General features: G+C 59.9%; 1 protein-coding gene across 1 annotated transcript; it reads left to right on the forward strand.

Moving 5' to 3' along the window:
* The first annotated feature begins 1439 nt into the window (after positions 1-1439).
* IL17REL (interleukin 17 receptor E like) lies at positions 1440-23774 on the forward strand. Its single transcript, XM_082738945.1, has 16 exons — positions 1440-1645; positions 5234-5261; positions 17869-18018; positions 18137-18234; positions 18482-18596; positions 18843-18887; positions 19127-19266; positions 19479-19550; positions 19630-19684; positions 20141-20304; positions 20388-20432; positions 20703-20760; positions 20958-21121; positions 21290-21370; positions 21583-21640; positions 22785-23774. Exons 1-16 carry the CDS (start codon positions 1529-1531, stop codon positions 22808-22810), a joined length of 1416 nt encoding a protein of 471 aa, XP_082595071.1. The 5' UTR covers positions 1440-1528; the 3' UTR covers positions 22811-23774.
* The last annotated feature ends 455 nt before the right edge of the window (positions 23775-24229 follow it).

Consider the following 24229-nt stretch of genomic DNA (forward strand, 5'->3'; position numbering starts at 1 on the left):
TGTGCTGAAGGAGGCCTGGCCCAAGGACAGTGGGAGGGGGCTTTCCTGGGGGAGGCCGGACCTGCTACTCAGCACAGCAGGCTCGCTTGCTCCTGGGTATGGTGGCCTCCCGAGTGCTGGGGAGGTGGAGGCAGGAGCTCCAGTCCCACCGGCCCTGCCTCACCAGTCACGTGGGACAGGGTGCCCGGAGCCCAGCAGTGGCCTCAGAAGTCCCAGCCCACTCACGCTGTAGGCCAGGTGGGTGCAGGGCTGAGGCACTGGCCCAGGATGGAGGGAGACTGGGGGCGAGCTCTGGCACGCAGGCCATGGCGGCAGGAGGGTGCAGACCATGGTTTGGGGTGATGTTGGGTGGCAGACCCTGTCCATGGGGCAGGGGTTCCTTCAGGGCGCTGCCCGAGTTTGCTCCTGTCTCGGGCCCGTGTCCCTGTCAGGGAGCACTGTGGCCCATGCAGCTGCGTCTGCACTGAGGGCTGCCCCCCGGGACTGGCCTCCCTGCAGTGCCCAGGCTGCGAATGATGCCACTCAGGGTCAGCTCCCCTCCAAACCCAAGGTGCCCTGTTGGGGTTCTAGGCAGATCCCCAGCCATGGGTCACTTTATGTGCCCCCCACACCCCGCTCATGGGAGGGTGCCCTCCCAGGGCCAGAGCAGCTCACACCGGCCCTGCAGATGCAGGAAGGAGCCCAGACTCAGGGACTCTGGGCCCGCCCAGGTCGGGGAGAGACAAAGGAGCTTCCGAGCTCCGTCTTCCAGGTCTGCTGCCCCGCACCACGCCGCTGAGACCGGAGCAGCCAGGGGGCCGGGAGCTGCTGCCTACACACACACACACACACACACACACACACAGGCACAGAAAGAATCAAACTCGAGGAAAGTGCAGTGATTCCCAAGCAGAAGTTGGGCCTCAGGGTGTTGCCCTCTGGGGTGAGGAATAGCAGCATCAGGGTTGAGCATCTCAGACCCAGAGGGGTGATGGGCACAGGCCCCAAGCCCTGCTCCAGAAGAGGGTTCTCCTGTGGGCTCAGGGCTGGGGCCAGCCCTTGCCAGGTGCAGGCACCTAGAAAGGCTTCCGCCCCTCTGCTAGCCCACCTGGACTGAACAACTAGGGCCACTGGCCACCCTCTGTGCCCCACCATCACGACGACTGCCTGAGACACGGGGGAGCCGTGGGGCATGTGGGACAGCTCCCTGACACAGGCCCACAGCCAGCCTTGCTCCTGCGTCTAGCCCCCTGGGGAACCTGGTTACCTGGAACCCCAAAAACTTAAGGTTCCAGATGCTTCCTTTGGCATCCTAGAAACTTTGTGGGCAACTGGCCAGAGTCTGAAGGCCCCATTGCCCGAGCCAGGACCTGGCAGGAAGTTATGGGGTTGTGGTTACGGCCAGCCCGCTTGGGCTTTGTTCCATCAGGATGGGGAGTGTCTGCCTCGGGGAGGAGACTCAGTCGACTCTCCCACTTGTCTCTGGGGCTGGAGCTGCAGGCTGGGAAGGCAAGGAGCCACTCCTCGGGCCGTCCTGCAACCTCCCCTGATGCACGCGGGCCGGATGCTGGCCGGGCGAGCAGTGGTGCTGCTCTCCCTGGCCTGGAGCACGCACCGCAGCCTGGCCATCCCCAAGATTGCAGAATGCGGCCTCTCCTGTTCGCAGGTGAGCTCCTGCCTCTTCCTTGACCCCATCCGGGGATCAGGGGGCCTTTCCCGCTCTCATGTGAGCCCCCGAGCCTTCCTAGGGTCTCATCTTGAGGGGGCCCTGGCTCCTTCACAGGTGGGCGCCGGCCTGGCGCCTGGCACAGAACGAACGGCGATAGGCAGTGGGTGACGCCGGGGCCTCGGGACCCGTGGGAGGCACGGGGCTGGCCCTGCAGTTCTGCTCAAGGGCCTGTTGGCCCAGAGCCCCGGCGGGAGGGGCCCACTGATGTGTCCTCACCTGGTCCCTCTCCCTGAAGCCCCTCGTGGCTTCAGGGAGCCCTGTTTCATCATCCGGCTTGTGTGGACAGCCCGCCAAGGGAAGGCTGCAGGAACGTGCTAATCCAGGACAGGAAGGAGCCGCAGGGCAAGCCGTGTGCTGGGAAACGGTGGCCTCCCAGGACTTCTCACCGCAGGGCGGACTGACTCAGCCTCGCCCGAGGGAGGCAGCACCTGCCATGGGTGCCTGTGTCCCTGGAGACTGGTCCAGGCACGGTGGGGACACAGCCCAAAGGCATCCCGGGCTCAGCAGAGCGCAAGGACAAGGGCTCAGAAAGACCATGGAGAGCGCAGGGTGGAGGCACTGGAGCACCTGCCCTGCGCGCCAGGCCTCGGGGACTGGAGGTGTACAGGGCGCGAGCAGACAACGTGTGGGTGCTGGGGAGCCGTGCGTGCAGAGGAAACGGCTGGGTCCAGGTCAGGGGGTGACCCGGGGCCCCCACAGTGAAGGTGGACAATGGGAGGGGGTGGCTTTGTGTGCACTTTACCAGGGGAGTTAGAGCCACTGGGGATCTTCTGGGGGGGCAACTTGGTTTCGAAATGTGGGGTTTGAGAAGCCCATCAGGCGTGGGAGCTGATGTGAGTGGGGTCAGGAAGAGCCACCAGCAGGGCTCCCGCACTGGGCCAGCTGGGCTAGGACTCAGCCCCCCAGACCCAGAGGCTGTGAGGAGAAAGAGCCCCCAAGGGAGGAGAGGTGAGGGGAGAGGGGTGCTGGAGGCCGCAGGACAAGTGCGGAGCGAGGGGGCTCACGGCCCTGCTGCTGCTGACCCCACAGGGAGGGCCAAACCGGCACCACTCTCGACTCACAGAGGGAGCTGGGGCCGGTGCCCTGCCGGGGGAGGGGCTGGGAGGGAGCAGGGGCACCTGGGGTGGGGGAGGGGCGCCAGAGGACTTGCCTGAGGGGATTGCAGGGGGGAGGAGGCAGGCCAGGAGCTGGCGGGGGCTGCCACTGGAGCTAGAGAAGCCACAACGGTCGGACAGCCACTGGCGACCCCCAGCGCCTTCACAGAGACCCTCCAGCCCACAAGTACCCACAGGACTGTTCTGGGCCTTGGCAAGTCTTCAGTGACACATTGTCCTCGCAGAACCGACTGGGGGAGCTAAAGGGACAGGAGCAGAGGGCCACGGTGCAAACGCTGCCGTGGGGTGGGTGCAGGGGCCTTGGGTGGTGAATGGGGCCATCAGGAGCAGGAGACCCTGCTCCATGGTTTGGGGGGCCCCAGCCTCCTGGGCTGTGTTGCGGGGACCAGCTCGGGGCAAGCGGGGAGCCAAGTGGATCAGGAGCCCACACAGGTCCTTTCCTCTAGCCGGAGCTGGGGGGGGGGCACGGTGGGCAGCTGCGGGTGGGGTCGGGGGAGGGAACACAGGTCCCTCCCTGAAGACATGCTCCTGGGGTGGGGTGGGGGTCCCTCCCCACAGACAGCCCCAAGCCTGGCACGGAAAGCCCCGAGAAACCCAATGGAAAACCCCAGGGAGGTGGGGTGCGGCCACTTCTCCAGGCGGCTCCGGGCCGCAGGGGCATGCAGCCAGCCCTCTCCCACACCCTTCCCCAGCTCCTGGTACACCAGGGACCCTGGGTCACATTGCCCACAGGTGCTTTCTGGTCTGACCTTTGTCTCTGTTGGTCCCTCTGCCTGTGTCCCAGAGAGGAGAGAGAGGGTCTGGGCACTGAAGGGGCACCCACCAGCCCTCCACTAGACATCACGTTCCACAACTCCGGGGCTGTGGGGGCTCCAGGCACAGGTACAAAGGGCAGTCCCTGCTGCCCAGGCCACACGGATGCCCTCAACCTCGGGGCAATGAGCAGGGCCCCTCTCTGCCTTTGAACTCTGGGACTTGGGAAGTAGGTTCAGGCCACAGGATAGTGGATGCCGAGCGGGAATTCCAAGCATGGGAGGCCGAGGGAGGCAGGAACCTCCCCAGCACAGCCTGGCTCCTGCGCTCAGTGAGGGCTGCTCTGCAGGGTCGGTCTCTCGGGCTCGCTGGAATGGGCTGTCCCCTCCTGCCCGTGCACCCCTGGGCCGCCAGGCTCCCAGGACGCGCAGTCGCATGGTGGAGAGGGTGAGGCTGTCCAGGTGGGTTCAGCCCTTCCATCCGAGCAATGTGAAACGGAAAACAGACGTTGAGAAGACACGGAAAACAGATGCAAACTGGGAGAAGTCCCAACCATGCGGGGTTCAGCGGTGCCCCAGCAGCCCGGGTCCCTAGTTTGTACAAATGCGCCGTCAGTCCGCGCCATACTGCGGCTGTGGGGAAGCCCGCAGGACTATCTCCACGCCTCTCCTCTGCATCCCGCACCGTTCCGAAACATGAGCGTGTTTAGAAAGGGGTTGGAGAGGGCGTGGAACCGCAGATCCAAGTGGCAGGAGAGGACTGGCTTGGATCCTCTGTTCCCACCTGGGTGCCACCGGAAGTGCAGGCCCTCTGCTCACGGACACACACACACACACACACACACCCGCCCAGCTGTGTTCTCCAGGAGGGGAGCAGAGGGCTGACATCACCGTTGTTCCTTGGCGCCCTGTGGTGGCGCTGGGGGGCAGGGGGGCCTGCCTGCCCCACCCCCCGTGCAGCCTGGTGCCCAGGGACCCGGCCCCCCTGCCCCCTGGGCTCCCAGAGCAGCACCCCAACCTCAGTCTCCCCGAATTTGGCCGTGGAGCCCTACGGCACACCCACCAAAGTGAGGCCTGCTGGCTGGTGGTCCAACCACTCCCACCTACCCCGGCCCCATCGGAACCTGGTCCCCAGTCCCGCCATGCCCTCACCTCCTCCACAAGGGCTCCCCTGAACACACCCGCAGATTTGCTGCCCACGCTGCCCTGGGGCCTCTGATACCCCTTCCCCATCCCTTTTCAGCAAAGTGCAACTTCCTGACCTTCCGGACCGTGTCGGGGTCTCAGAATGCGGCTCCTCCAAGACAGAGCTTTCCCCACTTCCTTCATTCGAGAACCCCAGCACCTAATCAGTACCTAGCAGGTGCTCAGCTAGTGTCCCCCTAAAGAATGAATGGCTGGGCCTGTGCCAGCAGCAGAAGCTGGGAATGTTGGGGACACAGGGATCCCCGGTCCACGGGGTCCAGGTCACACCGTCTACTGAATGACGGCTGTCTGCTGGGCCTTGGGCTGGACTCTGGGACACCTCACCCCCACTGCCAGGCCCTTCCGGAGAGTCAAGGGCCATGTGACTCTCCTGGCTGTTGGGGCTGGTCCAAGGGGGGGCACGGAAAGTGGCCAGGCTGACCTCTCACCCTGTCTTATTGTTCTGTCCCCAGGGCTTCGTCTGCAAGAGCCGAGTGAACCGTGAGTACATCTCAGGCAGAGGGGGACATTCTGCCTTTCCCGTCCTCATACAGCCTGGCACCAGGGTCCCCCTGTCTTCCTTGCCGCTCTACTGGCCTCCCCGTGCCTGCCTCGCAGGACAGAGTGTCCCCCAGATGTCGCTGTCCAGCAGCTGGTGAACACGGACAAGGCCCCCAGTTCACGCCCAGAAGCCCGGTGTTCCTGCTTCACCGGAGGGGCCTCCTTTTGCAAAGTGTCCTGCCGGCCATGCAGGGAAAGCCCCACGTCCCCTTATCAACGCCTGTGTTTTCTCCAACGCGCACCGACGCCGTTAACTTCTCGGTCTTCGCTGTGTTCCGTGGCGGCGGCCTGTCCTGGGCTGCGGCCGGGCCGTGGGCTCCTGCCGGGCCGTGGGCTCCTGCCGGGAGTGCCCCTTGCGAGTGCTCCGGGCCTCACAGAGTTCCGCTCCCTCCCGGAGGCTCCCTTGGGGCTCCCAGGGCCTTTCGGAACTTCTCCACTTGGGCGTGATCGCATTTTAAGGGGTTCTGTGGATTTGGGGGTGTTTTAAGGAACTCTTCCCGCCCCGAGGACCGAGGACCGTCCCCTGCCTTGCTGCACTTCCGCGGGTTTTAACCTTTTGTTTCCATTCGGCTCTTCAGCTCGCCGGGGCTTGTTTCCTCGCGGGGCGGGGGGTAGGGACGCGGCCGCGGTGCTTGGCTGCCTGGGGTCTGGGGACCCGCCTGGCCGCACCGCGGACGGCTCCGCGCGGCTCCGCTCTTCCAGCCGCGAGGCAGCTCCCCGACCCCCCGGGCCCGGCCGCGAGCCCCGCCTGGCTCCTGCCTCTCCCTGCGGGGCGGCCGCGTGCGCGCGTCCCTGAGCGCGCGTCCGTGAGCGCGCGTCCCTGAGCCCGCAGGTGCCGGCGCGCGGCGGGAGGGCGGCCCCCCGCTGCGGCTCGTTCCCGCGGCCTGACCTGCGGCGGCGCCCCCCGGAGCGGCGGGGCCCCAGCCCTGGGTGAGAGCCCGCTGGGGGGCGCCCCGGGCCCGCGGCGGGGGGCAGCGTGGGCGCCGGCTGCGCTCGGGCCGCACCGCGGGGACCCGGGGGTCCGTCCGGCCGCCGCGGCGCGAGGACCGCGGAGGCGCCGGGGACTGCACGAGGCGGGGCGCGCGACGGAGCATCGGCCTCGCCGTCCGCCCGCTCGGACGCGGCAGAGGGCGCCCCGGGGCCGCGCGGGCGCGGGACGAGCCGGACAGCTCGGCTCCTGGGGACGCCCGGGACGGCGGAAACCCGGACGGACCCTTCGTCTCCGCGTCGCTTTCAGTCCCCGCGCGCGACCCGAACTCCTCCGGAGCGACGCGACCCACGCAGAACTGGAAATACGGGAAAACCTCAGAAATGAGGACCGCGTGCGACGAACCCGGGAGGGCGCAGACCGGGGAGAAACTCAAGGCAAAAACGGGGACGTTTTTAAAAGTAACGAAGATGCGAACAGATAGAAACGGCGCGTGAATGGATGGCGAGTGCTGCGGACAGGCCAAGGATGTCCAAAACGCACGCGCTGAAGAAGAAAAACCAAGGGCACAGGAAAAATGCTAAGAGCTACAGATCTCAGGAGATTAAATTTTTTTTTCTTAAAACTGGGTATTATCAGAGCAAACCAAAAATACGGATCCTGTATACCAAACACCAAAACATACTGTGGTAAAATGACTGGGTTTTAAAGAGAAAAGTCTTTAGGGCCCGTAGCAAAGCAAGCACACAACTTCCCATGGTAGGAGCCGGGGGCCCAGCGAGCAGTGGCCGACTCCCGGTCTGGGCAAGAGAATGGACCCGAAGAACCGGGACATCTCGGACCAGAGAGCACAGACGCTCTCAAAGACCACGGTACATGGGGCGGGCGGGCTCCTCAGAGGAGCAAGCGACTCTTCATCTCGGGGTTGTGGGGTCCAGCCCTGCGCTGGGTGTAGAGATTACTTAAAAATAAAACCTTAAAAAAAAGTACTTGGAACTGACCCAAAGAAGCTCCCATTAGCCAAGAGAATATCATTTGACCTTAAAAAGAAAAAAAAAAAAAAAAAAAAAAGACTTGCAGTAAGTTGCAGCCCATCTTCTGAGGATGGCCTGGAACCTGCTCGTCATCCTCAAAACTGGGATCAAGCCTTGTTCCTGCCCGTCTCCTACGAACACCGCCTGGGGGTAAGTGTTCCAGCTCGCAAGGGAAACCAAATGGTAGAAAAACCATTTTGCATCCTCCAGTGACGTGAGTGCTGGTGACAGCTGGCATCAAAGCCGGCGGAGGTCCAGGCACAGCATCACAGCACACACCCCCCCCACCAATCAAGGGCACTTGACACTAGCGCTGGTCCTGCCAACGGACTAGATCCTGAGCACAATCGGGCCTCCGGGTCCTGCTGCTGATCAGCCAGAAATGCAGGGTCTGAAGACACCTGGCAGACCACAGAGCCCCATTCTGCAAGGAGGGGCAGAGCTGAGCAAAGCGGCAGACCAGGTAATCCAAGTTTGGAAAATGGCAAGCCTCAAGGTTAGTGCAGGAAGAGGCCCCTCTGGACGATGAAACCATAAGGAATGAAGGAAGTCGGCCTGCTGGTTCTGCAGTGAGCGGAGGGGCTTGGACTAGCTGAGGACCCGCCGGCTGGTGGGGATCGGGCCGTCTGCTCCATAATCATGCACAAAGCTATGTTTTTGGGGTGAGCTTTTCAGTATCAATTTCATTTTTACACTAGAAAGCTTTTCAAAAGGGTTTTAGCATTTTGTATGCCTTCACTTCTTCAACATGAGCTTTTGATTGTCAAGTTTACTGAGAATTTCAGGAGGCGTTTCCCAATGCGGGTCTTGTTTCAAGATTACTTACTTTGGAGAGAGAGAGAGGGCGTGTGTGAGCATGGGAGGGGCGCAGAGGGAGAGAGCGCCAGGCAGACTCCCAGCTGAGGGCAGAGCCGATCATGGGGCTCGATCCCAGGACCCTGAGGTCTGGACCGGAGCTGAAATCGAGAGTCAGACGCTCAAGTGACTGAGTCCCCAGGTGCCCCCCGCATTAAAAAAAAAAAAAGGATTTATTTATTTATTTTGGAGAGAGTCAATGTGTGTATTTTTTAGTATCACCAAGCAATTAACTCAGTTCCAAGTTACCTAGACGACCGGGTTAGCCTCCGAGCCCACAGATTAGGGGTTTCGTCCCACAAGACTGCCCCCCAACTTCCAACACCAGCAACAAGTCTGGGGTGTCCCTTCTGCCTCTGACCAGCTGGCTATGGGTCAGAGGCTCCCACGACCCTGCCCTCGGTCCACTTTCTTTGCTTGATGGGCTCACAGAACTCAGAGCATCATTTTACTTGCCAGGTAACCAGTTTTTTATAAAACGACATAATTTAGGAAAATCCAGGTAGAAGGGACACAGGAGGGCACAGAGACCCCCATGTCTCCTGGGGCTCCCACTTTCCCAGCTCCATGTCCTCACCAACCCGAAAGTGCTGCAGACCCTGTCCTTTAGAGTTTTTATGGAGGCTTATATGGAAGGTTTTTCATAGGCACGGCTGATAAAATCGCCATCCATGGGTGGTTGACGGGACCTCCGGGTCCTCTCCCCTCAGCAGAGGTCATCATGTGGTTGATTTCCCTGGCAACCAGCCCCCACCCTTGGGACTTTCCGAAACTTACCTCATTAAGATGGACTTAGTTGCGGTTGAATGTGGTTTGTTATGAACAACCAAAGACGCCCTCCTGGCTCTTAGCTCTCAGAAAATTCCAAGGGTTTTAGGATTCTTGTACCAGATAAGGGGCACAGAGCATATTTCTTATATAAGTTACAATATCACACATTTTGATCTGACTGGCATTGACTACAACCATTGATTTGAGGCAGAAATGACCTCAGAGATGAGTGTTCCAACCATGAACATGGTATGCCTTGCCAACGATTTAGGTCTTCCTCAAAGCTTATACTTACGTTCTTCAGAGGCAAGGATAGTGTGAAAGGTTTCTTTAGTTTATTGTATTTTCCGATTGGTTTTGCTGGTGTAAAGCAGCTGCTTTTGTATACTGATCTTGTACCCAGCACATTTGTTAAAAATTCTTTGTTATTCCTGATAGATTTCCCATTGAGTCTCTTAAGATTTTGCATATGGATAATCACGAATTCTGTAAATGATGACAGTTTATAAACCTGTGTGTGTTTCTGGTCTTACAGACCTGGCTCCAGTCACCAGGACAGTGTGGAATGGGGAGCCTTACTTTAGTCCTGGTATTCACGGGATTGACTCCCAAGGCTCCCACGACATTACCAGGCTAATGGGGCCTTCGAGGAAGATGACTTCTATCGAGACAAGGAGGTGCCTTTCTTTTCCCAGCTTTTTAAACATTCTTTATCATGAGTAGGAAGTGAACCTTACGAAAACTGTATGCACCTGTGAGAATAATCATGCAGTTTTCCTCCTCTAATCTTTCAGTGAGATGAATCGTACTGATAGATGTTCTAACTTTGACCACACGTGGGGTCTGGAAACAAATCCCATCCAGTCATGTTTAATATATTATCAAACCAAATTGCTACAGTTTTATGTAGGTTTTATAACTATATTCATACGGGAGACTGCCCTACACTTCACTTTTTTGCGTGAGCCTTTGCAAAGCTGGCCGGCAGCCCTGTCTGTCCTCTTTCCCTTCCTCGGGGTCATCTTGGCCATTTTACTTCGTTCTCCACATTTCTGAATGTCTCTGCTGTATTTTCCATCTCTTTGTCCCTCTGCGGCCTTCGGGGTCATTTGCTGGGACCTTCTGCTTCACTAATTCTCTCTTTGGTGAGGTCCAGGCTCCTCTGGAAGCCACTTGTTGCATTTTTAATTTCTGTTTCTGTGGGTTTTGTTTCTAGAAACTCTGTTTATTGCAAATGTGTTTGGTCCGTCTTTGTAGTTTCTGTTTCCCACCGCGCATACTTCCGAGCTTGTCCTAGGGTGGCAGGTCTACAGTTACATCTCGTGCGCCTGTCCCCAGAAGACTCCATGGGGCTCTCATTTCTGCCAGGTTTCCCTCTCGGTGCTTTGTTTTCTGGTGTATCTGCTCATCTTTAAATATGCCTGCTCAGTGCCCTCAAGAAATGACTCGTGAGGTTCCCCAGGGCCTAGGATGATGGAGGTTCCCCTGGATCAGATTCCCCCTTGTTTCCGAGTGGTACCCGGAGAAGACGTGTGACTGTCAGGACCATTTCCCTTTAAAAAACAGATTGAGGTCCCTTGGCCCTTCCTAGAGATGCGAACCAGGGCTGGACACCAGCACCCAGACCCACTGAAGGCCGTGGGAAGCTCTCTGTTCCTCCCTGCGCACTCAGAGCAGCCACGCCACAGAGCCCAGGGTTGGGGGGCTCCCCGTCGGCCCCCAGCCCAGGGGGGGTAGTGATAGTGGGACAGCTCCATGATGTTGCCGGCTTCCTCTGCCTCCCTCTGCCGTTTCTCAGGCTTTGACCTGATGATGCTGATTCTTTGAGCAGCTTTCCCAAGTTTCCTTGAAACCTTTTCTATGCCTGACTTTCCTCCAGCATTGTTAGCTGTTTTCAGCTAGAGGGTTGGCCCGGACAGCCTGGTCTGGCATATTACGGGAAACGAAACCCCCAGCTTGTTTTTGAACACAGAGAACTCTTTCTTTTTCCTCCTCTTCTTTTGTCAAAAGGAATTTAAATTCACCACCACATTTCGCCAACCCCTGAGTTCACTGTTCCCTTTTGGAACCCTCTTCTTCTTTCGAGTTCCTGTTTCTCCTCTTCAGAGTACATCTGCTAGGCCTCCCTGAAGTACGGCTCTGCGGCAGCTTTTCAAGTCTTTGAAAAGATCGAATGTATTTACTTCTCCCACAGGGAGACTCCCACGAGGCTTCATAACAAATTTTGGGTGCACGGTGATTTCCACGGAGGGACAACGACTTGCTTGCCCCGTTTTGCACCACAGATTCCGTGGCACGCTTGCATCTCTTCTCTTCTCTGTGTACTCTGTATACTCTTCTCCTCCGTGTACTCCCCGTTTGGTCAGCTGGTCTGGAGTAGGAGCTGTTCTCACACATTCATTCTCCAACAGGCATCTTCCCTCTCTGCTGCCACTACGCTCTGTGCTCCCCATGAGCCCTTCTCTGCCATGGCTCTACCTTTTTTTTTTTTTTTTTTTAAATTCTGGTTTTCGTCCTTTCCTTGGTTGGCTGGAGCAGATCTGCTTCCCCCCTCCCCCAGAAAAGGTCAAGAGATGTGGGTTTCTCATTCCTTGCAGAGAAGAAGACATTTTCACACACATGAGGTGCCCATGGGTGGGAAGAGGGCTCTGCCTTCCCTTGGGAATGCCACATGAGGCTCTCCGGTGCTCCCCGGGGCAAGGGAACCTCAGGCTGGGGACAGAACTCTCCCCGCCCAGCCCCACATTACCTGGCTGGCCACTCGGCTTCACCGTGGAGTCTGCGGACAGCTGGCGGGCTGGCCGCCGCCCCTGGCTCAGAGGAGCCCATCAGACCCCACCACTGCTTGCACCATCTCCAAGACATGGGGGGCCAAGGACACACAGGGCAGGGGCCATGCCAGGTGCAGACAATTGCTTACACCTCGGACAGGTACAGGAGGAGTGATCATGGACACTGCTCAGAACCGCCCGCTCGTGGGGATCAGGAAAGGCAGCTCAGCTCTTCCTTCTTTGTTTAACATCCATCAGTTTGGGAGAAGGAGGTGACAGGAGCCTGCGACCTCCTTGCCCGTCCTGGTCTGACCCCTCAGGACATGATGAGGAGAAGCCCTTGGGGTATGGGGACAGCTGTGCTCTGTGTGCCTAAGGCTTTAAAAAAATTGTTGTTTTTATTGTTTTATTTTTCCCACTTATGATCTTCTATAAACTTAAACCAAGTCGGGAGAAACCCCCTCTTATGGGGCCAAGCTCAGTATGGCATCTCACAAGTTCTGGGGAGGAGTTTAGAAACTTGCTGCCTTCTTACACACACAGATGGGCAGGAAATGACCTTTATAGCATAATGTTTTAGATTTATTTTACTGGGGCGCCCGGGTGGCACCGTCAGTTAAATGTCTGCCTTCAGCTCAGGTCATGATCCCTGGGTCCTGGGATGGAGCCCTGTATTGGGCTCCCTGTTTGGGGGGCAGAGCAGGGGCGGTGGGCGGGAAGCCTGCTTCTCCCTCCGCTCCCTGCTTGTGTTCTCTCTCACGCTTCCTCTCTCTCAAATAAATACATACATACATACATAAAACCTTTTTTTTAAAAAAGATTTATTTTATCTATTTGGGAGAGAGAACGCATGAGCAGGGGCGCAGAGGGGCACAGGAAGAGGGAGAACCTCAGGCAGAGCCATGAGGAGCCGGATGTGGGGCTCGACCCCAGGATCTTGAGATCCCGGCCTGAGCCGAAGGCAGACAGACGCTAAATGACGGAGCCCCCCTGGTGGCCCAGAGTGCATTAGATTTTTATAGAGACAACTATGTCATCTGCAAATGAAGACGGCTTTACTTCTTTCCAAACTGAAAAGGAAGTTTATTTTCTTGCCTTATTGCGCTGACTACAATCTCTAATGCCACACTGAACAGAAGTGAGCAGAGCAGTGACGCTGGTCTCCTTCCCGATCTTACGGGGAAACAGACCTTTCACCGGCAAACACGGCAGTAACCATAGGTTCCCCACAGGTGGCCTTTAACAGGTTGAGAATGTTTCCTTATGTTCCTTGTTTGCTGAGATTTTTGTTTTGTTTTGTTTTGTTTTTTTTAGGAATAGATATTGGATTTTGCAAAATAATTTTGCTATTGAGATGATCGTATGTGTTTTTCAAAATTTGTTAACATAATTAATTGTAGTGATTCTTTCTTCCTTTCCTTTCCTTTTTTTTTTTTGGTAGGCAGCAAAGCCAAGTTGATTGCATGAGAACACAAAGCTCCCCAAGAGGGAGGGGCCCCGAGAGGCCTGCCCTACAGTGATGGATTTTCCGACATCGAATCCGTCTCGTATTCTGAGGGCAAACTGCACTTGGTTATCATGTGTTATCTTTGTACATGTTGTTGGATTCCCTTTACTAAAATTTTGTTTAGAGGTTCTACTCTGTGGCCATGAGCTTCCTGTAGTTTTCTCTTTTTGTAATGTTTTTGTCAGGTTTTGATATCAGAGAATGGTTTCCACACTGTTCCTGCTGCATCAGTGTTCTGGAAGGATCCACATAGAACTGGTGGTAGCTCTTTCTTAAACTTACGCTTTCATTGACTTTCTCTACTGCTCTTCTGTCTCTTATTTCATTGGTTTCCACTCGGGTCTTATTTTTTTTTTCTGATTACTTTAGGTTTTGTTACTCTTTCTTCTCGGTTTGAGATATAGTTGACGTGTAATTTAGCATTAGTTTAAGGACGTGCATTTACTCTAGTTTCTTAAGGTGGAATCTGATGTCACTAATGTGAGTTTTTTTTTTTTTCTAATTTGGAATTAAGCGCTACAAATCCCCCCCCATAATGTTTTGGCGGCATCCAAATATTTTTATATGTTGTGTTTTCATTTTCATTCAGTTCAAAGTAATTTCTCATTTCCCTTTTCATATCTTCTTTGGCTGAACGTTATTTAAAAGTGTATTGTTTAGTTTCCAAATATTGGGAGGTTTTCCAGAAATATTTTATTTTAGTTTTTTAGAGACTTATTTATGTATTTTAGAGGAAGAGAGAGAGAGAGAACAGGTGAGGGGGCAGAGGGAGGGGAAAGAGACTCTCGAGCGGACTCCACACTAAGATCACAACCTGAGCGGAAACCAACGGTCAGATGCTCAACCGACCGAGCCCCCCAGGAGCCCCCAGAACTATGTTATTAATGACTGATTTAATTCCATTTTGATCAGAGAAGATAGTTTGTTTGATCTGAATTCTTTTAAATGTACTGAGACTATTTTATGGACCACACAGTCTATCTAGATAAATGTTCTGTGCTCACTGGAACCACATGCAGACGCCACCGCTATTTGGGGGGGGTGCCGTAAATGCCGGGGAAGCCGAGCGGGTTGGTTGTGTCATACGAGGCCACCATATTCCTTCCGTTTTCTGCCCACTTGTTCGGTCAAGTGTAGAAGGAAGACTGTTGAAGCCAACTAAGACTGTGGGCTTGTCTGTTCGACCTTGTCGTTGAACCTGTTTTGTCTCCCTGTGAAACTCTGACATTAAGTGCATCGTATCGGTTGTGACTGCTGTGTCCTCCCGAGGAACTGCTCCCTCCGTCACTGTGAAGTGAGTGTCCTTCTCTCTGGTAATGTTCTTTGCCAGGAAAGCCACGCCGTCCGGTCACAACCCGTCCATCTTTCTTTGGATTAGCTCTGGCGGTGTGTCTTCGCGCCGGTGTTGTCCTATGTGAAGTGCGTCTCTTACAGCAGCCTGCGTTGGTCTGGCTTGTGTTTGCATCCTGAGTGTCTTTGCCTGACTATGGCGTCAAACGTCTGCACTGAGCTTGGCTACGGAGGCGGTCAAAGCCAAGGGGACCACGTTCCTGTCCTTTGTTCCTGATCGTCTTTGTCCGCTTTTTCTTCTTCTGCCGTCTTTCTGTTGATTCTGTGTGTGTGTGCGCGTGTGTGTGCGTGTGTGTGTGTGGTTTCATTTTATCTCCTCAGTTGACTTAATAGTTGAAACTCTTTGGTCATTTTGGTGTTTTTTTGCTTTCTGTTTGTTTCTCCGTGTTTCTAACGTACGTCTTTACGCATCATACTCCACCTTCGGGACGTGGTGCCCCACGGCACAAACAGCCGTGGCGGCCGTAGGGCAGCCCCACCTCGGCCATCCATCTGGTGTGTCAGATTTACTGATTTACTTGGGTCGGGGGGACGAGCGGGGGCAGGGCCAGAGGGAGCAGACTCCCTGTTGAGTGTGGAGCCTGCAGGGGTCAATCCCGTGACCCCAAGACCCAGAGATCATGATCTGAGTGGAAACTGGGAGTCGGAGGCTTAACAGGCTGCGCGCCCCAGGTGCCCTTCCCCCCACGCCAGGTGTTTGTGGGGTTGTGGTCACACGTTTCCCTTTCCCGCGTGTTCTAGACCCCCAGTGCATTACTATTATTATTCCGTGTAAACAGTCAATCCTCCTTTAAATGGACTTAAATAAGGAGGAAACAGACCGTGTATCTACCTGGTCATCATTTCTGGTGCCCCATTTGGTACCATGTTCCTATTTTCCTTCCTACCCAAGGGCCCGTCTAACTCTTTTTGGTGTGCGGGCCTTCTGATGAGGAGTCCTCTCGGCTTCTGTGTGCTGAAGGAGTCTTTATTCAGGCTTCGTCCGCAGACAGCTCCAGCGGGCAGGCCGGCCTGCGGCGTTCTGGGGCCTCTTCTGCCGTCTCCCACGAGAAACCCGCTGTTGTCCTGTCCTTCGGTCCTTCTGTGTAACGTGTCTTTTTCCTCTGGCGGCTTCGAGAGTTTTCCGTCTGTCACCGGCTTCTAGCAGGGGTCGTGGTGCCTCGTAATTTTTTCCATCTCCTTACGCTCTCACCAACCTCCTGGACCTGTGACTTCACAGTTTTCATCAAGTCGGGGAGATACCGATTTTTTTTCTCATTCCCTGCATCCCTCTGGGGACTCTCCGCGCACTCGGTCGCTGGAGACGTCCCGCCGACGCTTCTCCTGCCGTCTCATCGTCACCAGTATCTCTTTCCGGGTTGTTTTGGGTTGTTTGGGTTGTTTGGGTTGTTCTGTCGAGTTCCCCAATCTCCTCCTTCTAAATATCTGATCTGTTATTAATCCTATCCGATGTGTTTTTCATCTCAGACATTATGTTTTTTCCAGAAGGTGGTTCTGAGCTCTAGCTCCCTATCTAGTCTCCCACGTCTATGCGCACCAGTCGGGACGTACGGAAACAGCTGTGGTCATTGCGTTGACGTCCTTGAACTGATTCTGGAACCTGTATCAGTTTCAGTGAATTGATTCTTCTCCTCATTATGGGTTGTATGTTCCTGATTCTTTGCATGGCTTGTCATTTTGAATCGATAATTTTACCCTGTTGTGTGCTGGACATAGGGTTTACTCCCACAAACATCGTTGAGGCTCTCCTGAAAGGCAGTTAAATTTCGGGGGGCGCTGGGCAGGCTGAGAGCAGCACTCAGTCTGAGGCTAATTACCCCCCACCGAGGCAAGACTCCTCCAAAGGTGGGGCGTACCCAGGGCCAGACGGCCCACGGGACTGTTCCCAGCCCCAGGAGCGCAGGACTCGGTTCCCTCAGACCCTCTGGGCGGGTTCCTGCCCGCCCCGCAGTTCCCCTCACGGGCGTGCCCCGCGGGGGAGCCTTCTCCTGCCTTCTCGCGCAGACTCCTCTCCTCTCTCGTGCTCTGCCCCGCAAACGTGGGCACGCGGGTCTGCCCAGGCTCTCTGCCCCCCCACAGCCCAGTGTCACCTCAAGGACCTCCCCCCGTCTTCCCTTTCCTTCTGCCGCGTCCTGAAACCCCTCTGCACACCCTCTGGCTGGCTTTCTAGGCCGTGTCCTACAGGAGAGTCAGTGGGATCCCATGACTCCGCCTGGGCCGCAGTGGGGTCCACAGAGCCGATTTCCTTTCCAAGAATATATTCGGGTCTTGTAAGTCCTCACGTCCCGTGAGTCTCTCTGAAGCCGTCGGAGTGAGCTCCACCCGGGGACGCGCTCCTCACCGTGTGTGTCCGGGCCCGGTGGGCAGGGCCACTGCGTCCGGCAAAGACCTGACTTTGGGGCACCCGCCTTCTCCGTAGCCCACCTGCTCGCAGGTCGCTGGAGCAGGTCCCGGGGCGGAGACAGTCCGCAGGCTCCGGACGGACAGACTCTGCGCCCTCAGGGCTGCACCTCGGTCCGGGGCTGGGGCCTCTGGGGCGCACTCTTCCTCCTCAGCCTCCCCGCAGAGGGGTCTTCCTCCGCTCCCCCTTCACTCACGGTGCAGTTCGGCCTGGTCTGACGGGGACCCCCCTCCTCTGCTGCCCGTCCGTCCCCCAGAGCTCCAGCCCCAACAGGTCCCCCTGGGAGTTCTGGGGGCCGCAGCTCCCACCCAGGACACACACCTTCCCCTTCCTGGACACGCGGGCCCACCTCGGGGTTACTTCCTTCCACCGCCCCGACACCGGGCCTGAACCCCATCTCTCCTGCCTGCAGACCACCCGCAGCCCTGGGTGCAGGAGGGCACCTGGGCTGCCGACTCGGAGGGCCACGGGCCTCCCCAGGGCTCCACGGCAATAACCCCTCTGTCCTCCAAGTCCCCGGCTGCCAGCCGGGCCAAGTGAAGGTTGCCACTCGGCTCAGCACCCCGTGCCCGGAAGCGAGACCCCCGATCTGGGCTCCGACGACCTTGGGGTCATGACCCAGGTGCCCTGAAGGACTTCAAAGAGAGGCCATGGGGCTTGCCAGCTTATCAGAAGGCGCCTGTGCTGGGCAGGTGGGGTCTGCTCCCCAGTCTGGCCCCACTCCTGATGCCCGACAGACAGCTGGCTCCAGGGCGGGTCCTCTGTGTGTCCCAGTGGACCCACTGGGGGCCATTCCCTGATTGCAAGACAGTGAGGACTCCTCCCCAGACATGCCGTCCCGGAGCGCCCTCCACTGGCTGGGCCACCCACAAAGCCTTACCCAGGCCCTGGGGAGCCCCACGGCACTCAGCAGCCTTCTTTCCTCCCCAGGGAACATTTTTAACAGCTTCTGCCGGCCACCCCCCTCGTCCGTGTCCCCCTCGGTCCTGGAGGCCCTGACACTCTCCACTGCCATGAAGTGTGCCCCCCGCGACGGCTGCTCCCTGCTCCTGCGCGTGCAGGCCTCCCTCGTGCTGCATGGTGAGAAACAGTCTGGGGGGCCAGGGACCCCACTAACTGCACTTCACAGAGAGGAGGGGAAAAAAGAAGAATCCCTGCCCTGGTCTGACCCGCCTGCCCGGCCCCTCCCTTCGCGCAGAGAGCCTGCGGGGCCTGGAGGCCTGCTCCGTGAATCTAGACACCCAGGAGACTCAGTGTCAGAGCGTGCGGGTCTCCAGAGCCTCCCGCCGCCGGCAGGTAGGGTGGCAGGTGAGGCCGGAGCCTGACCCAGACCTGCTGGCCCCACCCCAAGCTTTTGCCTGACCGGAGCAGCTGTCCCCTGGCTGCTCCCGGCTGCCCTCCCTTCTGGACTCCTGCTCCTCCCAAGGCCCGAGAACTGGGGACCCTTCTCCTGAGTTCCAGCTGTGCAAGGTGGAGCTGGCCAGGCCAGGGATGGGGCGCTAGAGACCCCAGGCCCACCTGGCTCACACCTGTGTGTGCCCAGCTGCAGGTGCATTTTGATTGCTTCGAAGTGAGCGTGGCTCAGAGCCTCTACGTCACCCTGAGGACCGTCCCCCACTTCTGCGGGGTCCAGCTGGACCAGCAGTACCATGTGGAAGGTGGGAGCCCATGGGGCTGGTCCGGGTGCAGCTGCCGCTGGCTTCTGGGGACAACTTGGGTGGGCCATCTGGGGCAGGGGGCAGGGCCCCATGCCGGGGGCTCGCAGCAAGCCCCTCTCACTTCATCCGGGGTCACGGGCTCCCTGGGAGAAGAGAGACTTCTGTAAAGCATGTGGGCAGAGGCCCGAGTTGGGCACAGGTGCCGGGAGCAGGAGCCTGGGCCCACCATTGCTGTGCCGTTTGCAGACTGCAGACACGAGGACGTGGGGAGGAACGTGCCCGTGTGCTTTGGTGAGGCCCCTTCCCCAGGTGGGACCGCTGCCCGCAGACCCTGGGGAGGCCCCTGCAGGCCCTTCCAGGGTGTCTTCCGCCTGCCCCACTTGGGAAGTCATGATGGGTCCTCAGGTGGGCGACTCCCACATGCCTGGGTCTAGCAAGGGTCCGTCTCCTGGAGGCTCTCAGGACAGGTGGAGACCTCTGTCCAGTGACCGCGAGTCCCAGCGCGGCCCCCACCTGCCACCGTTTTACAGCCGGGAAGTTCTCCTACTGGGCGGACCGCAGCCGGAAGGTCATTCTGGTCCAGGTGCCCGAGGTCCCCGGGGCCCCCGACTACTACGTGCGGCTCTGCCTGAAGTGGTTCACTTGCAACGACGTGGGTGTCCCCGTGCGGGTGAGCCCGGGCCACATCCCACGGCCCTGGACACGCCTCTGGCCCGGGCCGCATCCCCTGCCCAAGTCCGGCCCAAGGACCTGTCCTCACCTTCCCCCTCCCAGCCCCCCCCAGGCCCGCCTCCTGCCCACTACCCCCACCCCAGGCCTTCCCAGCCTCGCCCAGTCCCAGCCACTGGGGCCCCCAGCCCACAAGCGCTCCACTCCACACAGGTGACAGGGAACCGGATGTCCCACACCGTCTCTCTGCCCTACAGCCAGGAGCTGCCGTGCCTGTGCCTCGAGGTCAGTGAGTGTGGCCTTCACTGCTCGGAGGAGACAGAGGGAGGGACTGGGCCTGAGCTGACCCCAGCCCCTCCCGCAGGGCTGGTTTGCGACCCCTGACGCCGTGCGGATGCAGGCCTGTCCCTTCGAAGACGGCAAGTGCCCTACGGTGTGGAGCAGGGGGTGGCGGGGGACGAGGCGGCGCGGGAGGAGGGCAGGTCGGGGGCTGCCCAGCTTGGCGGGGGGGGGGGGTGCAGCTTGCTTCAGCCTGAGGGGACACAGTGGGAATGAAGCGTGCGTTCAGGCCCGTCCCCGCTCTTGAGCCTGCCGTGGATGGCACATAGCCAACGGTGAGTCCCCAGCCGGCCTTTTCTGGGAGCAGAATCTCTGCGTGGACATGTGTGTGCAAAAACGAGAGGACACCCGGGACACATGGACACCCACGCCCCGGCCCGGCTCACGCGGAGGAAGCGGGGCTTCTGAGAGGGGCTGACGGGGGCGCGGGCGCAGAGGAGGGGTGCCCGCTCTGAGCTCTGCCCCGGGATGCCCCGCACAGGCCTTGGGACAGACACGTGGGTGGGGGCTCCGCTGACAGGGGTGGGTCCCTGCAGAGATGGAGGCCCTGTGGGATGCTATCCGCTACCACCCGGGGGACCGGGCACTGAGCTGGGAGCCCGCATGTCCCGTGAGCGGCCACGTGAGCCTGTGCTGGCGCCCGGGGCCAGGGGCCCTCTGCCACAACCTGGAGCACTCGGGCCGGCCGGCGCACGGCAGGGTGAGTACCCGCCCGGCGGGGATGGGGGTGGGCGCAGATGGCGGGGGCCTGACCTGAGCGCCGCCCCGCGCCCTCCCCCGCAGGTGCAGTATCCGCTGGTGGACACACAGCCCCGGCTCTGCCTGAAGGTGAATGCGCCAGGCCGCGGTCACCCCGGGCACGGTCAGCACGTAGGGGGATGTAGCAAGGAGAGGCGGAGGGACGCCCAGCACTGGGGCTGGGGCATGCAGCCACATGCGCTCCTGGACCCTGCCCAGCCTCCGGGGACCCCTCTGAGCCCCATCCTGGTCTGACGCTGGAGCTAGGGGATTCAGGGGAAGGAGGCCCAGAGGGCCCCAGCCCCCTGCCAGCCCCGCACACATTGCGGGGACCTCCAGCCTCTCAAGTCCTCTTTGCAGTTCTCCACCAGCCGCGGCTCCTGGGTGCGATGCCCTTTCCAAGAGGGACACTTCCAAGGTGAGCTCTCCAAGGGGCCGCAGGGCAGCGAGGTTGGCTGGGGGCCTGTGCTGTGGGGACACAGCAAACACCACTTTCTTCCGGGTTCCTCGGATGCCTCTGGGTCAGGCAGCTGGGATGACAGGGAGCCCGTCCGTGGGAGGAAGGAGGGGAACTGGGGGGGGGGGGGTGCTGGGCCTCAACCCCCCCACCCACAGCCTGGAAGATGACCGTCCAGCCAGCCGCCTCTCGGGGCCACCTCCGGGTCACCTTCTTCTCGCCCAGTGCCGCCCATTTCCAGGTGCACCTGTGTCACCAAAGGAAGACGTGGCCGCCTGCCTGCCGCCCAGGGCCCCGGGCCACGACCCTCGCCCCAGCCTCAGTGAGCCGGGTGTGCAGTGGGTGGGCTCCTTCCTGGGGAGGGTGGCTGATCCGTTTCCTGTCGGCAAGGCCCTGATCAGCCCCTGGAGGCCACCCGGTGTGGAGGACACTCCCCTCCGTGACACAGTCTTCCCCGTCACTGCCTGTGACCGACCCCTCTCCCACCCAGAGTGACTTCGTGACTGACCTTGCAGTGGCCTTTGTGGACATTCCCACGGAAGAGGCTTGTGTCCCCAACACCTGCGTCCAGGTGGGCGGAGCTGCCCCCCAGCCCCCACCCACCTCCTGCAGTCCTAGCCCTGCTTCCCTGGCAATATGGCATCACAGAGGGGGGACTCTGCCCCCAGAGCTTCTCAGGGGGCCTGTCAGCCCAGCAGCCTCCCCAGGCCGGGGCCCTGGGGGCTGCAGTCAGGGTGCGGGAGAGGCGGCAAGCCATGCTGACTGAGCTGCCCCGTTCCCCAGGGCTGGAGGACCGACGTGACTTTCTCCGCCCCCCACCAGCTATGTGACCTACATTGCAGTGAGTTTCCCCCCAAGGGTCTCGGGCCCCAGGGCTGCGGGAGGTCCTGAGGTTGTGGACCCCAACCTCAGCTCTGGGCCCAGTCCCTGTCTTGCACCCTCAGGGTGGGGATGGTGAGCCCTGTACAGGATACTGGGCTTTGGTGGGGGACAGGGGGACCACCTGCCTGGAAGTCGGGCCAGACTCCAAGCCAGGCCAAGGCAGACCGACCCGGACCCACCCCTGACTTGGGGGGTCAAGGGCCCACCCCCCCGCAAGGTCAGCCATGAAGTCACGCTGGGCGTCCATCACCCCCGACCAGGGCTCTGGTTCCAGCCATCCAGGCGCTCACGATGTCACTCAGCCCACCTTCTCTTGCCGAGGCACTAGGCCCAGGCTCCTGGGACCTCAGGCTTTACAGGAGACAAAGCGAAGCATTGGGGTCCTGGGTGTGGCCCAGAGAGTGCCTGGGGGTCCTGAGAAGGGCGACGGGATGTCCGTGGGGAGCAGACATGGTCACGTGCCCATGCTAGAGCCCTCTGGCTGCTGAGGGGAGAGTGGACTGAGGGGGTCTCGGGGGCACGAGGGGGATGGGAGAGGGAGGGGCACGCACCCACCCAGCGCCCCCAGCCTGCCCAGGGCTCCAGGCTCTAGGGCTGCCCCAGTCCTGCCCTCTGCCCCACCGGAAATGCCCTAGAGCTTGGGGAGCGCCTCTTAGACCTCCCCCAGAGGAGATTACCAGCCAAGTCTGGGTCCCAATTCCCCAGCAAAGGTCCCCTGTAGCCAATCACTGGCGGGGGTGATGGTCATCCCTGGGGCCTGTGTCTGGACTAGGGCTCCCCCACCCAGCAGCCAGATGACCTGAGAGCCGGCCCCAGCCAAGGCCAGAGCCTCCCTGCTGCGCTGGGCCCGTCCCAGGGTCCCAGGGACGGGCCCGAGAGCAGAGGGGTGGGTTCGGCTCAAGTGGGAGTGCATCCTGCTTTTGGGTCCCTGAAGATGGACCGTCGGCCTGCTGCCGCGCGCGGGCTCTCCGGGATGGAGAGCACTGGAGGCCTGCGGTCCCCTCTCTTTCCTCCTGCCACAGGGGCGGGTGACTGGAGGGGGTGTGCCCCGGACGAGGCTGGTACCGGTGCACTGAGCCGGCACCCTGTTCCTCTCCTTCCAGCCAGCACCCAGGGGACAGAGGACTGAGGCCACGAGCCTCATCAGGCGCCAGCGCGTGCCCCGGCTGAATACAGGGGCTCAGCGGAGGCCAGCCCCCACCCGAGCTCCCAGGCCTCTGGCAGAGAAAGCCAGACGTCAGGACTTGGAGGTGGCTTGCGGGAGCCCGGGCTGTGGCGCCAGCCACCTTCTCGGTCCCCAGAGGCCCGCAGCTGAAGGCCTACAGAACGGCTGGGTGGGCCGCCCTCTTCCCAGATGGCCTGGCCTCTGACTGCCCTGTCCCTGCTTGGTGCAGCCTCCCTCGGGATCGCCTGTGGTCGTGGCCACCATCCCTGGCCCGAGGACCAGGGCCCGGCAGCTGCCTGATGGCTGCCGGAGCTTTCCCAGGGCTCTGGAGAACTGAGTGGGAGCCCACATGCTCCACAGGCCCAGGACCAGCTTCAGCTCCTGCCCTGAGCCCTCGCACACTGACTGGGGTCCCCAGCTGGGCCCCCCAAGCCCCTGCACCAGCCCTCCCAGAGGTCAGGTCGTCCTGCACTCTCTGGCCCCCCGGCTCGGCCCATCCAGGGAGGGCTCACCACTTCCCGTGGCCTTAGGAGGTCCCTGCCAGGACGGGCAGTTCTCAGAATTGTCCCACTCGCTGATGGCCACCGCAGGGGGACCCTTGGCCCTGCAGTGGGGTCTCCACAGCCCAGGTCAGGGTCACCCGGAAGCTGGGCTGTCAGATGTACCCCATAGACTCTGGTGTCGCACCCAAGGACTGCCAGGGTGATCCCTGAGCTGCGGTCATCTGGAGGCCGGGCATCCTCTGCACCTGACCTCTGCGCTCCCAGGGATGGGCGCCGCCGGCCAGCCCCATCTCCACAGCCGGCAAATCCAGGGCCAGGCTCCGCTGTCCCCCTGCCCTCTTCTGTCAAGGGGGCTGATGCCCCCAGAGACCTCGGGGGTGGACCAAGCCAGTGTGCCCCCACCCTCAGTAAACACTTGTCCACTAGCTCGCCTCTTCCCTTGAGGACAGAGTTGGGGTCTGCAGGGCGAGGCAGCCCCTTGGGGGAAGTGGGTTGGTGAGGAGGGTTAGGGCTCCGGAGGGAGGCGAGGGTGGAGGCCCAGATCGCAGAGAGAGGCTGCTGGCCCCCCACCACGTGCGAGCCCCCAGGTGGTCCCCGAGGACACCCCTGTGGCTGGAGACGCCACTACCGCACCGGCCTGCCCCAGGGCCAGGTGTGGGCGGAAGAGTCAGAGGAAGAGGGGGCTCAGCCGCTGCTCGTTGGGGCTCAGCCCCACGACGGATGGGGGTGGGGCGGGGGCGCCCTTTCCTGAAGCCCCTCCAGAGTCTCCGTAAAGTGGCTACCAGAGGCCGGGTCAAGCCAGGAGCTGACAGAGGGTGGGACGTTGGGGGCGTGGGGGTCAGGGAGGCCTCGCCCTTGGGCCCCAGGCCACCCACTCCCA

Source organism: Mustela nivalis (genome assembly GCF_964662115.1).
Source record: "Mustela nivalis genome assembly, chromosome: 7".
In the NCBI taxonomy this organism is placed as follows: domain Eukaryota; kingdom Metazoa; phylum Chordata; class Mammalia; order Carnivora; family Mustelidae; genus Mustela; species Mustela nivalis.

What these genes read in the sequence shown, in the direction of transcription:
- IL17REL (XM_082738945.1), top strand. Translation starts at nt 1,529, where the DNA reads ATGCACGCGGGCCGGATGCTGGCCGGGCGAGCAGTGGTGCTGCTCTCC. An exon ending in GAGCCTCCCGCCGCCGGCAG is followed by an intron (nt 18,235 to 18,481) that starts GTAGGGTGGCAG and finishes GTGTGTGCCCAG; the next exon opens with CTGCAGGTGCATTTTGATTG. An exon ending in TCCCCAACACCTGCGTCCAG is followed by an intron (nt 21,371 to 21,582) that starts GTGGGCGGAGCT and finishes CCCGTTCCCCAG; the next exon opens with GGCTGGAGGACCGACGTGAC.